Source organism: Anarhichas minor, unplaced genomic scaffold, assembly GCF_050575085.1.
Source record: "Anarhichas minor isolate MPS153535 unplaced genomic scaffold, ASM5057508v1 ptg000073l, whole genome shotgun sequence".
NCBI classification, from domain to species: domain Eukaryota; kingdom Metazoa; phylum Chordata; class Actinopteri; order Perciformes; family Anarhichadidae; genus Anarhichas; species Anarhichas minor.
The window spans coordinates 3,433,789-3,455,817 of record NW_027466519.1 but is presented as its reverse complement, the minus strand read 5'-3'; the positions used below and the strand labels follow the sequence as shown (position 1 = coordinate 3,455,817).

At 41.2% G+C, this 22,029-nt stretch overlaps 1 protein-coding gene across 2 annotated transcripts in view; it reads left to right on the top strand.

Moving 5' to 3' along the window:
* The window catches only part of LOC142935443 (ephrin-A5b-like), a 64,778-nt gene extending 62,405 nt beyond the window's left edge, over positions 1-2,373 (top strand). For both annotated transcript variants that reach the window (XM_076079824.1, XM_076079825.1), the window contains 3 exons: positions 507-572; positions 697-777; positions 1,052-2,373. In XM_076079824.1, coding sequence (XP_075935939.1) covers positions 507-572; positions 697-777; positions 1,052-1,176 — 272 coding nt within the window. In that variant the 3' untranslated portion in view covers positions 1,177-2,373. The remainder of the gene's footprint in view (positions 1-506; positions 573-696; positions 778-1,051) is intronic.
* Positions 2,374-22,029: the final 19,656 nt, after the last annotated feature.

Here is a 22,029-nt window from a genome sequence, read left to right as displayed (position 1 = left end):
CGATCAAAGATCGGTCGAGGTCCAACATATAGTGTGCCTTCTTTCAAGACTTTCATTGTACACACTCTGCAGTTAAAGCAAAGAAGACCAGAAATGTCATTTTACCACTATTAGGACTTTTAGGAAAAGTTACCTGAGTCCTCAAATGTTCGATGTCTAAAAACGCAAGCAGCCGTACAAAAAAGTGATACGGCGCAATTCTGACACTTTCGAGTGTTTGATTTAAAGGTTTGTACATTAAAGAGATTTCCTTTACACTGTAAGTTTAGTAGAATATTAAAGTGAAGGCGTTGTTGTCAAATTAAAACGTTCTTTTTTAATTTTTTCTAACAAAACAGCTTTGTTTCCGGAGGATGAATGTCATTGAGCGAAATACGACAACAAGCCATTATAAACTGTAATCACACAAGCCTAGATAAGATCAAGGAAGGCATTTTAAAAATGGAAAACTGTGGGTAACATGTTTAAAGTGTTTTGTTCTGAACTCCTGCGCAATCTCTCCGCAGCCTCCATCACTGACGACAAGGGGAGAAGGAGCTGCCTTCGACTCAAAGTCTTCGTCAGGCCTCAGAGTGAGTCGCAGTTTGTTGAGTCTATAGGCCCGTTCTATTGTGCACCGGCTTGTGATCGGGCTGTGTGCGAGTGACGTTCGACTTCTCTAATCTTCATATCCTCTCTCCTCTTTGTTTTTCAAAGACAATTGTGTGAAAAGCCCTGGCACCGTGCAGGAAGGGGTCGATTTTGACGACAACAGTCAAAACTCCCTAGAACCCAGAGGTTGGTGGGAAAATATAGTACATAATAACATTTGTGTGTGTGTGTTTGTTACCACTGCTGATCATTTATCTATCACGATTTGTGAATTGACACGCACATACTGCCTGTTAATAGCATACAATCCTGTAATTATGCATTTATAAATTACCTTTTTATAGCAAATATATAATCTGCAGATGTTTGACTGGTAATCAAAAGAAGCTGCCGAGCGCTACCCTTCCTGCTAAGCTAGGCTAACCATCACCGGTTTTCATTTTAAATTCTTTCCTTTCAGACGGCATCGGTCACGAGTCTCCAGAGCCGGCTCGAAGGGACGTGAACTCCGTCGGCCGGCGCCACACTTCGGTCCTCCTGCTCAGCTCCGCCCTCATACTCCTGGCTGCCATCTTGTCTTTATAGCGCCCAGTCTGAGGAATCCCCCCAGGAATGGACTGTCCTGATTGGACCAGAGGCCACCCTACCCTGCAACCCCCTCCCCTTCAAGGAGCACTTTTTGAAATAATAATAATAAAAATTAAAAAAAAGCACTGACAATCTCTCTCAGTGAAAAGAGAGAGGAAGGGACTTCGACACTGAAGCCTTCGTTGCTTTTTGACTCAACAACTAGAGTGATTCTTGACTTTTTGATGGGTGCCGACAGTCGAGGCGCCCCCGATGTGAAAGAGGCGCAGTCTCTTACGTGTTGGCCTCGCTGCTGTTCACAGTATGCAGATATTAAAAGACAAGCACACGTACATGCTTTTCAAACATATACACACGCAGAACACAAACTACACAGCCAGTGAGTTACACCCTTGGCAAAGAAGCACAGCAGGATCCCTCAAAAGTTTACAGACTTTTAACATTTTTTTTTTTTTAGTTGTTTTTAGTTCAGGAAGACATCACGTAACTCCCCGACATGCAACATAATTACAATCTCACATCAAGGTGGAAGATGTTTGGAAGAAGATCCGGGAGCGACGCATCACGTACAGGTCGATGGAAAGAAAAAGGAGACGGATGTTGTCACTAAGAGACGGTTGCAGAGGGCGTGGGCCTCTGATGACTTAACCTTCCCCTCAGGTTATAAAGGAGTCGGATGTTGAGAGCAAAGAAATTTAAAGAGGCACTCATCTTTTAGTGTTTGGATAGGGCCGAATTAATGATCGATTAATGTGTTGTTGTTTTTTTAACAAATCACCTAATTCAATTGTAGCAGCCAACACGAGTGTACAGTTAAATATTTGAAGTGGATATGGTATTTTGCCAGGCAAAATGTATTTTCCTATTTATTGTGAAGTCCTCGTGCATTTTTCTCTGTTCTGGTTTAGTCTGTAAGTACAGTAGAAAAGGCAATAAAAAAACAAAACAATTACACTTACCCATTAAGTTAGTTCATATCACACCGTTGTTTTGATACAATCATACGAAAAACACTGAGGACGGTCTATGTATCTGTTTGGCTTGATCGCTGATATGTTCTTTTAATTGTTTTTAACAAAGTCCGGAAGGAAAAAGAAAAAAAAAGTCTGATGTGCTATCAGGGTGTAGTAATCGTAGAATATTTCTGTTTCGATTATGTCATTAAAAATGTCACAAATGTAGTTTTACTCTTTACACTATTGCTTTTGTGAATCACTGTCATAACACAACTATTGTATATAGAGACAAATTTCCGACAACGTTCAGGGATGTGTCCATGCCTAATCATTTTTATTTTTATTTTTTTTAAATCAGGAGGGTTTACGCTTCCTCGACTCAAGCAGCACAAGTTTTCTGTGGCTAAAGATGTTTCGGTGAGACAGTGACCGAGTTACAGAGCAGGTGGTAGTAGTGTGTGTGTGGGGGGGGGCAGGGGGTGGTGCGTGATTCAGTTGCCCTCTTTGATGTCGTGTAAAGTGGCATCTGCACAGAAAATACACCGGGGGGGGGGGGGGCACCCTCGTACCGGTTATTTCTGGAATGAAAAAAAATAAATTGACCACCAGCAGAGACGGCATAAGCAGAGCGAGGTGTCTTGTTCTCTTCGGGCAAACTGAAACTCTGCACTGGTGGACCTGAGACAGCAAAGAAACGGAGAGCGAGATTGTGAAGCTTTGAAGTGCTCCTGTTGAGATCATGTTTTCCAAGCAGGAGCATGCGGCAAACAAGTATTCTACATCAAGCTCGACTCTCGATACGATCGCCTATTATTTTGCATTTACGGGAGAGGTTTCTGATGGAATGGCGTGTCATGCGCAGTGATGATGATCACTTTTAAATTAGTACATGTTGCTCTTCTCCTTAATTTAAATCAACCTGGTTGTGATCTTTTTTTTCCCCTAATCGACCAATCCTGACAATGCAATCTGAAAAAAACCTTCCATTCTCCTGCTCACCAAAGCTTTGCTCAGCGCGCCACGCGTGACCCTGGCTCTTTTCCTCGCTCCGCTATCGTTACGCACTCGTGCCTCTAAAGCGTCAAATTCACTTGTGAATGTATATAAATGCCTGTTATTATCGACAAGTCGACTTCAAATTCATTTTGAATCAAGCATTTCATTTGTTACGGTCGTTATGTACTGTATAGAGCAAAGCTACTTTTTCGTACTTGCAATTTGGGAGAGAGACAGAGAGGAGTGCGATAACGTATATACTGTGTTTTAATGCAGCCAAATGTATAGTCACAATATCGTCGTTCTCGTTTACATATTTTACGTTTCGGTTGACAGACGGAACCAAATTTGATCACGACTTGTAAATGCTAGGGCCACTCTTAGGGTAAATATAACTAAACCTCAGACTAAGTTGTCATTTTTAAGGCAAAAGTCAGAATGACAATACAATGAAATTTCAAAAACATAGTAGTAATTAAAGGTTGAATGCTAGATAACATATAGCGGAAAAGAGCAGATCGGTAAAATTAGATGAGGCCGGCAAAGACTACCTGTAACGTTAACGGGAGATTGCACTGCGGTCCAAAGTTAAAACATTTAAACTTTTTTACATGCGATATTACTTTACTCGCTCACACAAAGCAAACGTTTAATTAAGTTTGCATTGGAATGAATTGAATATGAAGAGAAAGCTACATGCTACATACTACACTTGCGTAAAAGACATCAAATAATTGTATTTAATGCATTTTATTCCATCACTATAGCAACACATATATCGTCATGCATGTTTTCACAGGCCGAGGTCTCTCTGTGATGAGTTAACTGAAGTTGATTTGTAAAATCAGTGCTCTGCCCCTTTAAAAAAAAGAGCATTTATGCTCTCAAATGTATATATAATTACATCTAATTCTGTACTGATATGTAATTATTTCAAATGTTTAGGTCTTCTCTCTTCTGTTTCACAGACAAAAACGCAAAAGAACATTCACGTTCACTGAACGTCTACATAGAAATATCATTAAATCTGAGCAAAGAGTGGCCGAGAGGCTTTGGAGGAATTGTTCATTTAAAAAGGCCATAGTGTAGCATTTCAAGGGATTTATTAGCAGAAATGGAATATGGTATTCTTGAAGAATCGTTGTGTTTTCGTTAGATTGGAATGAACCCTTCAAATCGACATAAATAGCGGGTCGTCTTCACTTAGTCCCCCATGTTGATGCCACCAAATCCTACACACTGTCCCTTTAAGGAAATAAATGATGTATTTTGAGGGTAAGAATAGTTTTTGGACCAAATCATTTTCAAGTTGAGGGCACAAATTAGCACATAAGTAAACATCTTGTCCTCCTCACACCTACCAGCCTTCGTGTGTTTTGGTTCACCACTGTCACTGTAATCATTGCCTCTAGCCACGCCACAACGGCAAAAACCAATCTGTTAGTTTTGTGGATACTGTGTATCCAACAATGAGTCTGTTGTAACACACAGCGTTAGATACTTCCTCTTTTTTCACACCTCTTTTGAAGGGCACATTAATGTTCTTAGCAAGAAAAAAAATTCAATGTTTGATATATATAAAAAAAATGCTTTGTTTCATTTTATATGTCTTTTATACAAAAAAAAAAAAACAGGATCAACATTGCACCCCGTCTGTAAATGTGTTTGTGCAAATATGGCACATATCATGCAGTGTGGTCGGGTCACAATCATGGATCAGAGGGCCTGAAGAAAGAACCGACGGGGCCAGAATATCGGTTTTCCACGAAAAAAGACACTCTTGTTTATTGTGTTGTTGCATCAAAAGTGTCTTTAAAAGGTGCAGGATGTTCTTTGTGTCTGCTCGTGGTCTTTCGCTGATCTTCACCTCCAACTGTTTCCGAGCCAGGCTGCGGCGAGACAACTTTGTTGCAGGACTCAGGAGACGCTTTTATTGGTGTGGAAAGCTCAACGTGTTTGTTTGTGGCAGCGGCAGGAAGTCTGTTTTCCACCTCCAATGTTGGTGTTTCATGTTCTCTGGAGCTAACTGTGCTACAAGGAGGGCAAGTGATATGTTCTAAGGACTTCTTTCTTCACCTGGTTTTGATACCATGTAGCCTGAAGCTAACACCACTGTGTCCCTGGTTTGCAGCGTCTGTTTTCCATCCTCTGTATCTTAAAAAAAAAAAAAAAGGATGTGCGCTTTTGTCAGTGCATCTAGCATTGGGGAGGTTTATTTGCTACTTTACTAGACTTGGATGTGCCACAAAACTGCACATTTCTTTTGACCTTGTAGTAAGTGTAACTTGTGCCTATATGACCCCCATCCTCTCCTGTACTCATCTAAACTCTTCTAATGTCTGTTTCCTGCTCAATCCCTCACTAGAATTTTCTACAAAAGGCCATTTCTTTGTAAATACACGTGTTGGAGCAGCTATGACTAACTAAAAAAAAAAAAAAAAAAAGATTTAATAAATATTTCTTTGTCGTTGTAATTATCGTGTCTGATTTGTTTTATTAAATCATCATGCAAACGAGTGACAAGTTTGCTAAATGGAGATAACATCAACAAAGGGGCGGGAAGGCTTCGTCGGAGCGACTGGATGTTTGTCGCGGTTGTCACTCGACGCATAATCACACAGGCAGAGTCCGAGGGAAGTGGGTGAACAGCTGTTTCTCTGTAATCGGCAGGCAATTCGCTGACTGAAAAAAACCCCAAAACAGCCACAATTAATCTTGCGGGAATGTGCAGCGCTTCAGGGAGCTCCGCCAAGTCTCACACACTCTTATGCTTCGCTCTGCCTCTCCTGCTGTCTGCTTCGATTCCTCACTTTGTGTTTCTCTCTCTCTCTCTCTTTCTGTCTCTACTGTGACTTCACCTCTCAGCGGCATGCTGTAAAAAGTTTAAGACATCCTATCACGACATTCGGACTGCGTGGTCACCAACACAATGAGACATTTCCAATAAAAGCCCAAGTTATTTTTTCCCTCGAAAGGGGGTAAAATTCCAAAACACTTGATCCTACATTTTCACTTGAAATTGTCTTTGACTACAATCTCCCTGACTGGGAGAAATGATTTGAAACGTCATGCTTCCAGTTTGTATCGCAGGCTTCCTATCATAGATTTGTAGTCGCAAAGTCCAAGCAAAGATAACTCTGAATATGACATCTTGAGTTATTGTTTGTCTCTTCCAGAGCTACAGGAGACACTATACAACGCTTCTCACAGGCCGAGTAATTCATAATGAGGAAGCTCATCTTCATGTGTAAAATGTGTGGAGTACAAGCAACACCACACTGTAAAAGTACTAAGTTTCAAGTAGAAGTTTTGCATTGGAAATCTTACTCGAGTGAAAGAAAATAAGTATGAGCAAAAAACTGCACTCAAGTATCAAAAGTGAAAGTCCGGATAGTGATGACGAGTTCCCCAGTTGGGTGAAAACTTAAAAAAGTAAAAGGAAATTCATAAAAAGAAAAATCATACAATGCAGATGGATGGGCAGAACAGCAGAAACAAATAGAATAGAAAAATCCCCAAACATCAAAACTGCATACTGGAGTAAAACTATTTAAGTTACTTTCCACTTCTGCAGCTCTGAGGTTGGATATTTTGACGATCCTCCAGTCATGTCTCTGCCCCGTCGGGAACATGGTGTGAGGAGTATTTTTCCACTTTGTGAACAATGAAACATCCAGCTGTTGTAAAGACATGCCTCTGGGGGCTGGTTCTCGCTTCTTCCATAACCGCCGGTGACACCCAAGTCCACCGCCGCCCTCTCCGTCTTGGTCCTCAGGAGGCCGTGTCTATTCTCAGGCGGCCCTGTGGTCAGGTGCTAACTGAAGGACAACGCTGCAGTTTACTCTCAGTCAGTGGACTTCCAACAGTGGTTACAGACAGAAGAGAGGCCTTAGTGGTGAGAGAGACTTCACTGCAAGCACAAGGGCCCACTTCTGTCTTGAACCCAAAGTGTCCACCCTGCTGAAGTGTCCTTGAGCAAAATGATTGAGTCATAAAATCCTGTCCTGTTTCATGACGCTCTTAGCATTTCTTGAAACGACTCAATTTGCCTCAGAAACGGACTGAAATCATCTCACTGCATTTCATTAAATTATTTTAACAAAAGTATTTTTGGACCATTACCACGGCAACCACTGATTCTGTAAACACAAAATACACATGGAGAGTTTTATATGCAGACACTGATGTGGTTCATCAACCCTGTCTCGTGTACTACCGACTTGCAACAGGAAGTACATTTTGCAAGGAGCATAAAACTGTCTGGATTACATTTTCATCAGTAAAATATGGAAGCGTCAATTAAGGCATTTGGCAAGTCACAAAATGCCGCTACTGAAAGCATCAGTAAATGTTTAACGACCACATATTTCACTTGTTTTCCTGTCACAGCAACTTCAGCCGTGTTTTACCTTTTTATGGTGCAGCACTTGGTTACGTTTAGAGATCACGGTCTTGGTTTGATACATAAAAGTCTGCAGTGACAATGAAGCATGAGACACAAATATTTAATAATATTTGACCCAAACCAATATTGCTCAAACCTCTCGTGGGACTCAGGCTGCCAACCCCCAGACTCTGGTGTTAAACTTCTGCTCATTGCACAATCCATCCCAAAAACCTTACCGCAAGCCCTGTGCAGTAAAGAAAGGTTGTACTTCCTGCAATCCAAAAAAAACAATGCCACAGAACATGATCCAGGAATCGATTACGCTTTCATCTAAAACCGGCTAAAAGAAATGTATAGCATATGAATGTATTTGTAGGAGCAAGGGTTGGTTTTAAACTAAATATATTTGAATTTCACTGATATTCGCTTCCTCTATGGGGACTGAGGAACCAGAGGGACACCAATTCAGGACTGGTACCTGGAGTTCACATCCTAAGCGAGATGCCCTTAACACAAGGTACCAAACTCCTAACTGCTCAGGGTGCCATTATTTTTCTATATTCATTTATTTTCATTCTTTTTCATGTACAAAGCGAGTATCTTAGTTCAGGCTGGGGTCACATGAATGTTAATAGTCACGTCTTGCCTCATGCTTCGAGTCACTGCTGCAGACTTTTTCTGTAGTAAACCAAGTTGTGCTATAGTGCCTGAACATAACCACCTCCTCCTCGCTATTTATTCAACATCACAACCCATCTTTATGGACTGGTTTGTAATTGGTCCTTTCACCCTGAGCTCTTTCCATTATCGTGGCTATACCTCCATGTTGACAGACGTTGGTTTGTGGGAATGTCTGAAACTGGACTTCCCACTGATAACCAGCCTCCTGTTATCTGTGTTTTGGGTCTGAGGGAAACATATCTGTCAGACATTTCCACTTCCTGCTCTCCTCTGCTCCTCCTCTCTCATTTAGTGACCTCATCTGTGTTTGTGTGAGTTGCCAGTAAACCTTTAGGAACACAGTGTGAAGACGTAAACATGCGATCAATGTTACCACCTGTTTTCTGGAGGACGCAATCAGTGTTTAAGACTGTGGGATTCCTCTTAAATGTAAACTCTTACTGTAAGATTACGGCGGATAAATCCTGTTCACATTGGCAGGATTAGCTACAGGCAGACTCACTGTATCCGCTCTGCTGTTTGATAGATCAACTTAAGGCTGTGAAAGCTGCTGATCATCATGAGGGATGTATCCCTTACATGCCTGTACCTCCACGTCAGCTTTTTCTGAACTAAGAAAAACAGCCTTGTTCTAAGCATGTTTTTAAAGGGTTTTATTAGACTATGAGGAGTATTTCCACACCCTTAACTAACTTCAAATTTGACGACATGGTTTTCACTGGACATGGATGTGACCTCATGGGAACGTTTGTGCATGAGCTCACGGTTGATCGTCTGGGTTTAATCCTGAATTAGAGCACGTGAGAGATCGAGGGGGCGAGGGGTTGGGAAGAGAAAGGCTGCTCCATCACTTTCTTAAAAACATTAATGACCTAAAAGCGGTTTTCTGTCACTTTCTCCATCTGCAGCACAGGACACTGTTTGGTCAAGGGCTGTTTTTTCATAGCTGGTTATTGGTTCCAATAGGCAGAAAATGTTCGGAACCGATTGTGTTATTACCGCACGGTAAATATTATTTTGTTTTTTTAACATCATGTTGTCTTGTTCATGTGCTAGCTGGCTAACTAGCGCCTTGAATCCGTCCTGTCGCAACAAGAGCAAAGATAACCTTTGTTGGCACGGCATGAATTGGACGTGTTAGCTTCCTGCCCTGGGTGAATCGTAATTTGTTGCAAACGTCATTTACCGATGTGATCTGATTAGTGGATATATAAAAAAAAAAATCAGCATTCACAATCATGTGCAACGTGTGACAAAGGGTCGCAGGTAGACATAGCTTTGTCTCAAGGGGTCTCTTGCCCAGAAGGTTGCAAACCACTGACATACAATATGGTTGTAATGTTTGGATGTGTCCGCACTGTTGACCATGTAGCATCATGCATCATCTTCTGTCTTCTCCTTTAAACATTAACAGATTTTTTTGCCGAATGGATGAAAACATAACAAAGAACGTCATGACCAACCATTAAATAAGACATGAATCAAATTAAAAAGCATTAAATAAATTATAATAAATAACAAACATGAATCATGATTCAAAGTCTGAGCTGAAGGAGTTTCTGGTGAACCTGCATGATTTCATTTGATTTATGATTGATTTCTCAATTGCTATTTTCAAGTCTTCTTCAACACAGCATGATGTTCATTTCGTAAATTATGGTCCCATTCAGAGTAAAATAGACGATAAAGAGGAGTATGCTTAAGGGGCGGGCTTACTGTGATTGACAGGATGATGCTGCTACCAGATCAGTATACAGGGTCACTACATCACTCCTCCGCATTCCAAACATGGTAACCTCCGTTCATTAGTTGCAAAAAAAGGCCAAGATGGCGACGGCCAAATCTGCAAACGACTGGGTGACATCACGATGAATACGTCCACTTCTTAAATACAGTCTATGGAGGGCACATACATTGAGAGCATGTCCCAAAGGGATTCAGGCACTAGTCAACACCGATAAAAGGATCTTAAAATCTCACTCACTGACTGGTGAGATGTGTGCTCTACCACCTGAGCCACAGACCTCCAAAGCCATCGGGTGGAACAGTGAGGTTGGTCTCTGACAACTTCACAACCACCGTTGTTCATCACTCAAGCTTGATACTTGCAGTCTGCTATGTCTGTCAGGCACACCCTGGAAAAAGAGTATTGCTCTGTGACCGCCTGATCATCATGGATGCATAAATACTATGTAGTCTGAGGAATATTAGTGGAGAAAAAAAAATAGCTTTTCAGGAAGTACTTATATGCTCAAAAATGAAATAAATCAGAGCTTTAGGGATACACTGACTGCCACCGTGGTCAAAATGAGATGGGAGACTGAGCTGAAATCTCCAGCAGCATTAACAGACTAGTATGTTACCAGTTTGACACCTTCCAATTTATAACCCTTCATTTTCTGATTAATTTCCTGTCGTCTTGGTCTTAAGAACGTCTCCTGTGGCTGGTGTTAATTTGATCTCATGGGGAGAGCCCCCCCGTAATATCTCCACTTTAATTCTCAACGCTTCCTCTTCAAACTTATATTCCTGTCCTCTTCAATTTAGCTGAAGGCTCAGGCAGATGGAACTGGTTCGACGGGCCGCAGTAAATGAATCGTTTTGGGAGTGAGATGAAATAACAGCAGCCAAACAATCGCGCCCCCCTCTTCAGAAGCGGCGACCTTTGAACTGCGTGGCAGCGCAGCCGCAAACCCCGAGGACAAACCTATTTCAGAAATTATCATGGAAAATCATGTTGGCCGTGTGTACGGACAGCGAGGGACAGGCTGTATTACTAAACTCCCCCGTATTCCCATAATAGAGACCACACAATGGCACGCCGGCCAATTCTCTGGCCCGCTGTTAAAATGAAGCCCTATTCAGTTTTATGTAGGCCATCTGTAAGTCCACTCATTCCTAAAAATAAAGACTGAGTGGAATAGAACATATTCATCGCTCTCTGCTCTCGCTCGGAGCTGAATGGGATCTCTGAAAGGAAAGAGAGCCGAGCCAGAGAAAACACAGAGCACGGCAATGTGATTGACTCAAGGCCTGTGAAGTGGGCTAAATCTATTATTCAGACAGGACTGTAGGGTAAAGCCCATACCTTATGGGGGGGGGGGGGGGGGGGGGGAATCAATAAATCAATATTTGCAAAATGGCCTCTTGTACATGTGCAATAGTGTATGATCATTAGTTACAAAATGATATTATTGTTTCCGTCATTGATATCGTCACTATGTATTATGTCATGTTTGAATAATAACTGTTACACTGATTCATTGAGCCAGTTATGTGTGGTTCTTAATAAATGAAGCGAGCGGGACCTTTTGCTGCTGTAGCTGCGCGTATTTTGTAGAAGCAGTTGGTATTGGCTTCAGCCGGGCCATCCCAAGACTCATCCCGTCCCGCACCACGCCACACTGTTGGTGGAAGTTAGGTCTCAAGCTTTACGGCATACAACACTGTTCAGCAAAAAGGTTGACAAGTTGAGACGTTAGTCAGCCAAACTCAACAACAAACGCATGCAAATCTTCACCAAAAACCTCACTATTTAAAAGCACTTTTAGACTTGCACTGTGCAAGCGCCAGACTGTTTATGCTCAAGCATGAATAAAGGTTTTAGCGAAGATGTGCTTGGGAAGAAGTGAGCACACGGTTGGATGAATGATACTTGGATTATAGCCTACTGGAGGAGTTATATGAGAGATTTTAAACTGATGTTTTGATATAGTTTTGCTGTTTGGTAATGGCGGCCCACATTTACAATTCATCAAGACTTTTCTCAGTTTTTTGATTTGTGGAGGCATGCGGGAAAAAACGAAGTCTTCTTCAAAGATTTAAGGTAACACAGGGTGAGTAATTGATTTACAAATGATACTTTTGTGGGTGAAGTCGTCCTTTAATGGAATGCCTGGAAAAATATATAATCCAGAAACAAAAAGGGGTGATTTAGCCATCTTGATTTCCATAATTAAATACATTTAATAGTCATTTAAAAAGGTATATCATCACATCAAATGATGTGAATTTGACTAGAATAGAGAGGCTGAGATGGGAAGTACTGGGTCTCAGCTAAGCAAGGCTTATTACCTTCAAGCAAGATCAGTTTAGCTGCTTATTTAGGATTAGACTGCTTTATTTATGTGATTTATGTTTAAAGATCTCAAAAGAGTTATTTATCAAAACGGTCTACAGTGAGGTCAAGATAATCCTGAGGAACATATTTGAGATCAAATTATGTAAATTTAGTCCGACACACAGGTTAAATGTTTTCACCTCAGTCAGCTCAAGGTTTTGGCATGTAGGACAACACTATATGCGTGGATGTGGTAAAATGTTAAAAGGCCCTTTGATACAGGCTTTAGCATAGATCTAGTAGGCAAGTACTAGTTAGTAGTAGGCAGCACTAGCAGGGTAGATGAAGTGTATACAGTATTGTGTCGTAGCTGATGCTTCCATGCAGCCTTCAGCAGCGTGGTACAGTAACTGTTACACAACAACAACATGAAGCTGAAACACATGGGACAATACGGAGCTGCAGGCGGTGCAGAGGCAGGTGTTCTCCCAGCCCGGGGCCTCGGAGGGCCACCTGGCACCGAGGTACGCACGCGGTTACTGTATGAAGACACACACTTCAACACTGTAACCGCTCGAGATCCCAGGAGGCAGCTCACAGACAGGGCATCTCTACAACACACACTTTAACATACACAAACACAGGTACACACAACCAGTCGCCACGGAGATGACCTCTGCCTATAGTAGAATTAGTCGCGACAAAGTGGTGCAAATTAACTGGAGCAGGCAGCTGGCTGCAAATTGTTGATACACTGATAACTTTGACAAATATGAAATATTTCTAAGTTAAGGAAGTAATCTGCTGCCTTCAAATCAAACTCAAAATACTTCGAAATGAGCAGTCAAGAGCTTGGTTTTGTTGGCATTAAATTGGTTTTAAGGTGAAACAATCTAAAAAAACCAAAAAAATGGACATATGACATATAAGTTAGCGTTTCACAAATCATAAACTCTGAGCTTTCAGAAGCTTTGCATGTACTAAGTCATGAGAGCACATTGCTGGGTCGTTGAATGGTCTGAAACACAACCCAACTCGGAGGCCCCAATAAAATGCATGACAAGATTTATGGGAATAACAAATGGACGCAGAGGACACATGCCACAGCATGGAGGCCAGTCTGTTATTTTTCTACAGCAGGAAGGAAACCTAGTGCATCATGGGTCTTATTCCATGGCCGCTAACCAGCTTATTGTTTCTGTTTGTAGTCATTTTAAAAAGACCGAGTCACATCAGGGAGAGAAAACAAGGGAAAAAAAGCTCTCTGAGCTAACACACCTGCAAACATTTGGCCAATTGTCAGTCAGTAGTTAATTAACTTGTGGTCAGTGTGCAGGCTTGTCAGCTTGGACAATAACTTCATACAGTTTATTCAACAGATGTATTTGTACCATCGGCCTCTGGCTCATACTGTAACTGTTCCCGCTCCTTGCTCACAGAGCGGCTTGTTCCCTCTGCTCCGTCGCTAAAAGCCGCTCCACTCAATATCGCTCCGTGTTCAACCCAGATTTCAACCTGCTCTACACAATCGCTCACCGCTCGCTCCAGACAAAAGAAAGAAGAAAAAAGCTGAGTTATAATTCAAACAGGGCAGTAGGAGACCGAACGCTATTTGTTCTACATTTGAAGCTTCTAATGAGTTTTTTGAATGACAAAAAAAAAAAACAGAACAAAATCTCCAATTTCAATGAAGTGATTCATCCGATTAGATGAGTTAGTCTTTTTTTATTAAATCAATTGTCTTTATTGAATATAACTCTTCAGTGCTGGCGTGCCTTCCTTTCTGTGTGGCAAGTGGGAGCGAGACGTTTTGAAGTGTAGTTTTTCAAAGACTAAACGCCAAGACATATAGAATTAATCAGGGTATTCCATTAAATGAAAACATGTCAGTTTTTGAAATTAGTACGGCAATTATTTTTCTATACATTTCGACTTTTGAATTTTACAACATTCTGGAGTTACTAGAGATGTTTGGATTAGTCGGAAACAATGTTACGCAGCCACCACTGGAATCAAATTCTACAAACAGTATTAAACTAATAATATTAGTGTGGCATCATCTTTATCTGCAATCTATTTAAAAGTGAGGAGGACTACATTTTTTATTCATTTAATCACAGACAAAAAAATTGTTCCTCTGCAGAAGTTAGAAAATAACTTAATATATGCACAAACATGTGCCTACATGTGAAACGCTGAGAGGGATTTGTTCTGTACAAATAGTGTGCTGTTAATGTGGACATTTTCACTGAAATCATTCCTCATTGCTTACATAATGATCTTGAATAGTACTCTATAGTAGTCTTAGTCTGAATAGCAGCTTTACATATACAGTTATAATAGAACTGTTGACTTATTACATATCACATGTTCCTTCTTCTGTGGTAACGTGTAAACATTCCTGTGCTAAGCCTTTCAGCCTGAAAGTCTGAAGCGATTCATTCTGAAATACATCCAATGTTATTGTTGACCGGTGAGAGTAAGGTATGCCAAAGGCCTGAAGTATGCCAACCTCTCATAAATTCAGACTGAATATAAACTGTTGTAGAGAGCCTGTGTTTACATATTTGGAAGCCTGGTTGCTGGTGAGGGGTCTGCAAATGTCAGGGACGCGACAGAAAAGGACCAAAGCACCGAATAGCTACTGAACTGCTGATGCGGTGTCTCCTTTAGGGGAATGCATTCTGTGAATGACTGTCTTAACAGTTGGTAAACACAAATTAAAGTTATGAAATATGTAAACATTCATTTTAAGCATGCATTTCTGATTGTCCAACTCAGTTGGCTTAATTAGCAGAAACGATGTTGTTGCACTGCATTAAGGACTTATATAAAGAACTTAAATCTCCTTTTAAAACAGGTTTAAAAAAACATTTTCGTGACATTAATCTAATTGTCCTTATTTCTAGTGCAGCTATCTCATCTTTTAGGACTCTGAATATACAAACATTGTTGGTTAGAAAGGTTGTTTTGCAGTGTTCAGCTGGTGAAGATTCTACATAATAAGAGGACACCACAGCTGTCTGGTGTCTTCTGTGTGTGTCTAAAAGAGCTGATAATTAGGGAAGGCATTTAAGAAGGTAACTTTATATTTACGAAAAGAGCATGAACCCTGTACAGCTGACAGGCCCGTGCTGCTGCTGCTGCTGCTGCTGTTGAACTGGCAATTACATCACTGTAACCCCGGCTCCGTTTTCAACTTCAACAGTTGTGTTTGTTCTGTCTCTAACTGTTAACTGCCTCATTAGGAGCAATGTTTGGTTGTATTTTTAGTTATTTTAAGTTTCCCTATAATGAAAAGACAAAACACCAAGAGGACTTCAGGATCTCTAACAACTCCACAGGTCCCCCCGGGCTGGAGAATAGTGGATAAGGTCAACATGAAGAGAGCGGGTGGTGTTCACAGCGACAGGATTTCCTCCAGTTGAACGACGTGTTTCCTCCCAACAGTACATCCCGAAACATGTTCAACCTTCGCTTTCAATATTTCAAAACTTGAAAGAAAATCACTTCCAACTTTTTGCTCAACATAGCTCTTTTTAGAGTACATAAATCTAACATCAGGCACATGTGCACATTTATTAGAGAGCTCAACAGGAAAACCACCAACACTCTGGTTTACAGAGCAGGAAACACACAGGTCCTTGAAAAGGCCACACCTGCAGGCAAACAAGCGCCATCATGACAACTGATCACAGGTGTGTCTGGTGAGTTTCACGGATCACAGTTCATCATGAGCAAAGTGTTTCTCTTTGTCAGGGGAAATAATCAGGTTGAACACCATCTCCAATATAATTAAGTAAGTGTAGGGAATGAGATGAAGACAAGACAAACAAAGTCTGAAGAGGGAGGAAATGTTAGCTTTGGTATTAAGACCAGAATAAGTAGTTCAAGAATATTCAAGGATTCAAGGACTTCCAGAAAGGAAACCAGGAAATTAGTCAGCATTTTCTCAATTCCAAGTCTCGAAGTCAGTGTGTTTTTTTTAATGGGTCTTTGATAAGATGCCTGAAATAAGGTGTGTTGTTAACACAAGCTTAAAAGATTTGAACATTTTGTTCTACGGCATAAAATATGTTATATATAGTTACCCGTCTCGTGAATTTTGAAGCTTTGTGTCTTAGAAAAGGCGGTTTGCTAACAAGTGGCATAATGAGACTACAAAACGGCGTCACGACAATCAATAGTTCGCCTTTAGCTTCGTGGTGAAGTGGTGTAGTTCGTTTATAGCCTGGAGATTGTATTTACTTTTCAAAAATCATGAAAATGTTAATTTGTGAAGATGATCTTGCTGAACAAACATGTGTGTAAGTGTCATAAATTGCCACAGACCTTACTACCTGCAATAATACAAATTCCAATGACTCTTTGTCGAGAGAACTGGTGCGATGCTAACCTCCAAACCTCCAAAATACGTCATCACACAGCACTCTATAAGCCGCCAAGCTAGCTGGCTTGAGCCGCCACTTGTCAAGCTTTGCTAGCTTGGGACTGTAACAGATCTTTGTTCTCTCGGTTCAGCGCGTATCGAGAGTTAAATGAAGTTTAACTGACTGTGAAAAAACTCCCCCTGGATTTAATACACCCCATGACTGTGAAAATTCCATTGAAACGGATAGGATTCACTATGTTAAATGGTGCCGTGACTGGGATATTTTCTCTTTGTCATATTCTTTTCTTCTTAGTGTCTTCATCTGATGCTGTTAATCATTGGTTCCTAAATCTGGGGAACCACCAATGGTTCATAAAATTAAACAGAAGGGTTGCGATTACCAAGATGAAAAATAAGTTTTAAGAAGACGCATCTCTAATCTTCTGTCTTTTTTGTAAAATACTAGATAGTTTTACCGACACTGCAAATGTGTGATCTCAGAGGGTTCAGCAGTCTGAGTCAGAAGTCCCTTCATAACAGTAATCTTTTTTTTATTAAAGTACATTTTATTGATTCATGTATCCTGGATTGGCTTTTGCTGCTGCTCAGATCAGACACACGTGTAATCAGTTGTCACTTAAGTGTGTGTGGTGTAAGATCCTGTTTGTCCTGTTTGTTTGTAAGACTCTCACAATGACTTTCAGCCAGAACATGCTGGTGCTTTTCCCCCGCTCTCATAAAAGCCAACATGTGCCACACACACACAGATGTAGTGGAATCCAGAAGTTCTTCCTGTTTTTTACTTTTTTACAGTCTATTTCACTGCTTCACGTTAATGCAGCTTGGAGTTTGTCGCGGGTAGCTTCTAGTACAGAAACATACCAGACTGATAATAGGGTCGGTTCTTTCACTTTTATTTCAAGGTAAATTGTTTAGCAGCCAGAGTAACATTGTTCTGAGTAGAACCGGCTGATGACTGGATTTGTCTGGTTAAAGTTAATTTAAACCAATAGGCAAAACAAATAATATCCAAAAAAAGAGAGGTCAAGGCAGGTTTATTTTTTAAGATTTTAAGTTTTATGTTGTTTTGTTTTTGGTTAACATCGTCGAACTAAGTGTTTTAACTTGCATATGTTATCCCTTGGAGTCAGTGTCTTGTAGATTACTAAATAAATAATATTGAGGGAAAAAAAAATCTGCCTGAGATGGCAGAGCCTGAAAACTGACCCCAGAGATCATGTCAAAGGGCTGGATATTCTCAGACGTCATGACCTCTGCCTACACACACACTTTAACACACACACACACACACACACACACACACACACACACACACACACACACACACACACACACACACACACACACACAATAAAACCCTGCAGACAGACAGGAGCATGCTCAGCACACCCTCAGCTGGTGTTTGTTCTCCTACATTCCTTCCCTTTGTGAGCCACAGTTTGAGTCCCCCCCCCACCCCGTTCTTCTGTTTGACATTCCTTCCTTTTATATGCCTTCTCTTTGTTAATTAGCCAGAATGTTTTTATTGCTTGGCTAATTAACATAGCTTTACAGTGAGGTGACACCTGGTTCTGTTTCCCATGCCTGCTACAGTACGGTGCCATTAACCAGCCTCGGGATCAGGAGTGTATGGTGGCCAACAGACGCCTGCTCACATGGTTTGATGGATGAGTAACTTTGGTCCATTAGTCATGCAGTGCCACTAACTCCCTGGGCTGAACAGGTTTGAGACGGCCGATTATCACCAATGAAAAATGAAACCGCAATTACATTTTTTCTAAACTTTGGCAGAGCCTTGATCTCTTTCTTTCACTCATAAAGAACTCAACTCCTGTTCCTTTTTCAGCAATTGTATTTAAAACATGGCTACATTTCATTATATGATATTCATCCATTTTGTTTATGTTCCTCAAATAAAAAAATGTTTTACTTGTTGGACGAACAATTTGTGGACTGTGAAAACAAGGTGTTTTGGTCTTGCTAAGATTGCACTTGATCACTCGTAAAATGTTCTCTTACCTAAAAGCAAAAAAATAAATAAACAAACATTGGTGAATCCCAGACATCAATGGGTGCAAACAACATGAGAACAAATCGTGGATAGGACCAATGAGGCCCGTTACTGTTGGATCAATTCAGTGTCCATTTTTGTCTCTCAATGGATTTGTGGACGGAAAATCTGGAATATTACCTGATTTATCTTTTGATACAGAGTCTACTTTATTATCTGTGTGTAACATGTTAAAGGTTGTTATAGTGTTGTACTAAAAATGCGGAAGGCCACCAGATAACACACGTAAGTTAAAGTGGACCATAGCAACTGAGTGCAGCTGTCATGTAGAAAGAACATGTTGAAAAGCCTTCAGGAGTAATGCTTTCTACGTGTCAGATAGTCGGCTGTGAGACTGTTTGTCAAAATATGATTGAATGACATTGGTCGACCACAGACTGAAGTCTCTCTCTCTCTCTCTCTCTCTCTCTCTCTCTCTCTGTGTGTGTCTCTTTCTCATACATTTGGAGGAGGGAACACTTAAAAGTTAAATGACTGAGAAAAAAATGTTTATATGAAATGATCCAGGATTCCACATCTCTCTCTGCCTCCCTATGAATTCATAAATCACACACAGTAAATTGCTTAGTGATAAAATAAGCACATTTCAGAGCATTTGGCAAAGCAGCTAAATGCTCAAATTATGGCGCACACACTCAAACTAGCAAGGCATGTGGCTGGGTCTGGTTGTCAAAAGTTGAATCAGGAGGGTGTGGGGTGTACAGATGTTATAGGGCTTGATTCTCACAGTGCTGGAATGTTCTGGAAATGTTTATAGTGTTTACTCTGAATCATGCCGTCTGAAGACATGGACACATCCACGTCCCCCACGTCACATGAAAGTGTACTTAATGTCCAAAACAATGATGTTTATTTTTTTTTCTGACGAGTCTCAGCAGTCCACTGCAGTGGCAAAATGTTCCAGTCCGCTGTTTCCATACTGTGCTGTCAAACCTCCAGTCTATAATCTAAACTCGCACAGCAGAGTGAAAGTGAATATTTGTCTTGGCTCCTAATGCGTCAGGGAGAAAATTAGCCATGTGTTAGAATAACAGCGTGCGTCAAGGCCTCGCAGTAACGTACAGGCCCAGCTCTTCTCATGGAGAGAGCCGAGGTGTGTTTGAAGGGAAGTTGGAAACACGTCGTGCGCTGTCAACCCTCTAACAGTTAGGAAGCATGTAGGCAGGGTCAAAGGTCAACCATTTCCTCAAACCAATACTTCCCCCTGCTGAACAGAGACCCTCCATCTCCAACTATAACAACCTCAGGTTTAGATGGCAAAAAGATCTGAGGAAAAAGTACTCTGTACTGTACCAGAATACACATAAACAAGAGAATAAAAACAGTGTTAATGTACATAAAGTAAAAATAAAAGTGAAAACATTTGAAGAATAAAAAAAGAAGCTTTTTATACTTTTTCTTTCTATCATGTGTATAAGAAAGGGAAGGAAAGAGGGAAAGAATAAATGTAGGGCAGAGGAAAGGAAGGGAATGTAGGAGAAGAGGGAAAATAAGGAGAGAAAGAAAGGAAGAGACAAAGGATGGAAAGAAGGAAGGAGACATTTAAGCATGGAAAAAAAACAAGAAAGGGGTAAAGACCTAAGGAAGAATACAGAAAGAGGGAAGAAAAGAGAGGAGAGGAAAAAAGGAAAGACGCGTTAAAGAAATGAAAGACAGATGGAAGTAAAGGAAAAGGACGAAAAGGGAAAATCATCTTAAAGCACAAGGAGTTGTATTAAAAATGGAGATACAAGGAAGTGAAGACGCACCCACCAGGAACAGAAACCTAAGTGCACAAGAGCAACACTTCATTAACCGTCAATGGAGAGAACAAACATGACCAAACATGTTTCTATCCAAAAGCTCTGAATCACGGCAGCATGCTTTTCCCCCCCGCCCAAAACACAATAATGTAAAAGAGGTTACACATGAATGTAATATGAAGGCGACACCGCTGGTTGTTGGTCTGGATTACAGTCCTCTTCTCAGACAAATCAGTGATATTTTCAGTGAGGTACGCAGGACTACCAGCCACCAGCATCAGAGACTCAACGCCAGATTTGCTGTCAGTCTCACGTTGCTTTTTATCCGGCCACAAAGAACAGAGGCAGTGTGTGTATGAAGGCAGGTCTCCCCGGCAGTATCAAAGATGCTGCTGGCTCTTTGTCAAGACAAAGACGTAATGAGATCTTAGCTGTTCTGAGTCGGCCCCAGAGAGTTTCCCCCCGCCAAACGTCCGGGGCCAGCAGCAGGTCAAGCCTCTCCTTGTGATTTATGTTCTTCTTTATCATACATAATGAGTGTTCTCACAATTAGCTGGAGACACGCTATCAAAGTCCAGCTCGGCGTCAGCTCTGACCCTCGTAGACGCAGCTGTCTCGTAACGACGAACCCGGGGGTTTCGGTTTTAATGGGCGGAAATCTCAGCCCGGCCCGCTGCGGCCGCGGCTCGTTACGCCGCCTCGAGAGCGCAGCTCTCACCTCGTCACCGCAGAGGACCAGCTCGGGTTTTTTTTTTCCCGGCCCGCATCCTGCTGCGACCTTTGAGGTTTAGTGGGCTAGTAAATCGGGTTTATCAGTACCTGCTCCCTGCTCATAGGTGTCAATGGTGGTGATTAAAAGAAAGTGTGAGACATAGCCTATTACAGGTGTCCTACACCAGTCTGAATCATAACAAAGCAACAGAACGCGTGAAAGAGGTGTCATGACCTCCACCTGTACCATTTGAATGCAATAGACTAATATGCTAACAAAAGTATTTATGTTTTTCTTTTTAAAACATTTAACTTGTACATGTGAAACAGTACAAATGCAAAACACCTACAGTAACTAAGAAATATACTGTAGCCTTACGGTATTGTTTCAATAGTTCTCAGGAAATCAACATAGGGGGAACCAGAAAACTAGTTATGAGCAATGCCAAACAGGACACGACAGCCACTCTGTTGATACGTACCATATCTTGTAACACATCGGGATATAAATAAGAGTTTTGCTGATAACTGTAAAAGGTATATTGTATTTACCTAAAAGTGTTGTAGCCAGAATATCCTGGACATTGTTAATAAGGAGCAGGCAGAAAGTGAACTAAAGCATAATTTAAGGTCCTGATATTGGCATCTCAGTTGTAAATAACAATTAAAAACACTTTAGCTGAAGAGGCCAGGAAACCTCAGAGTCAGCTAAGGGGAAGTTTGACACATTTTACCCTCTGGGAGGAAGGGACGATTTAAGTAATGCTGGGCCAGAATCACTGATGTAAACACCGATTCAGACATTGATACTCCAGCTGAAGCTGCTGTGAGGCTTCAGCTGTCTGAGTCAGAT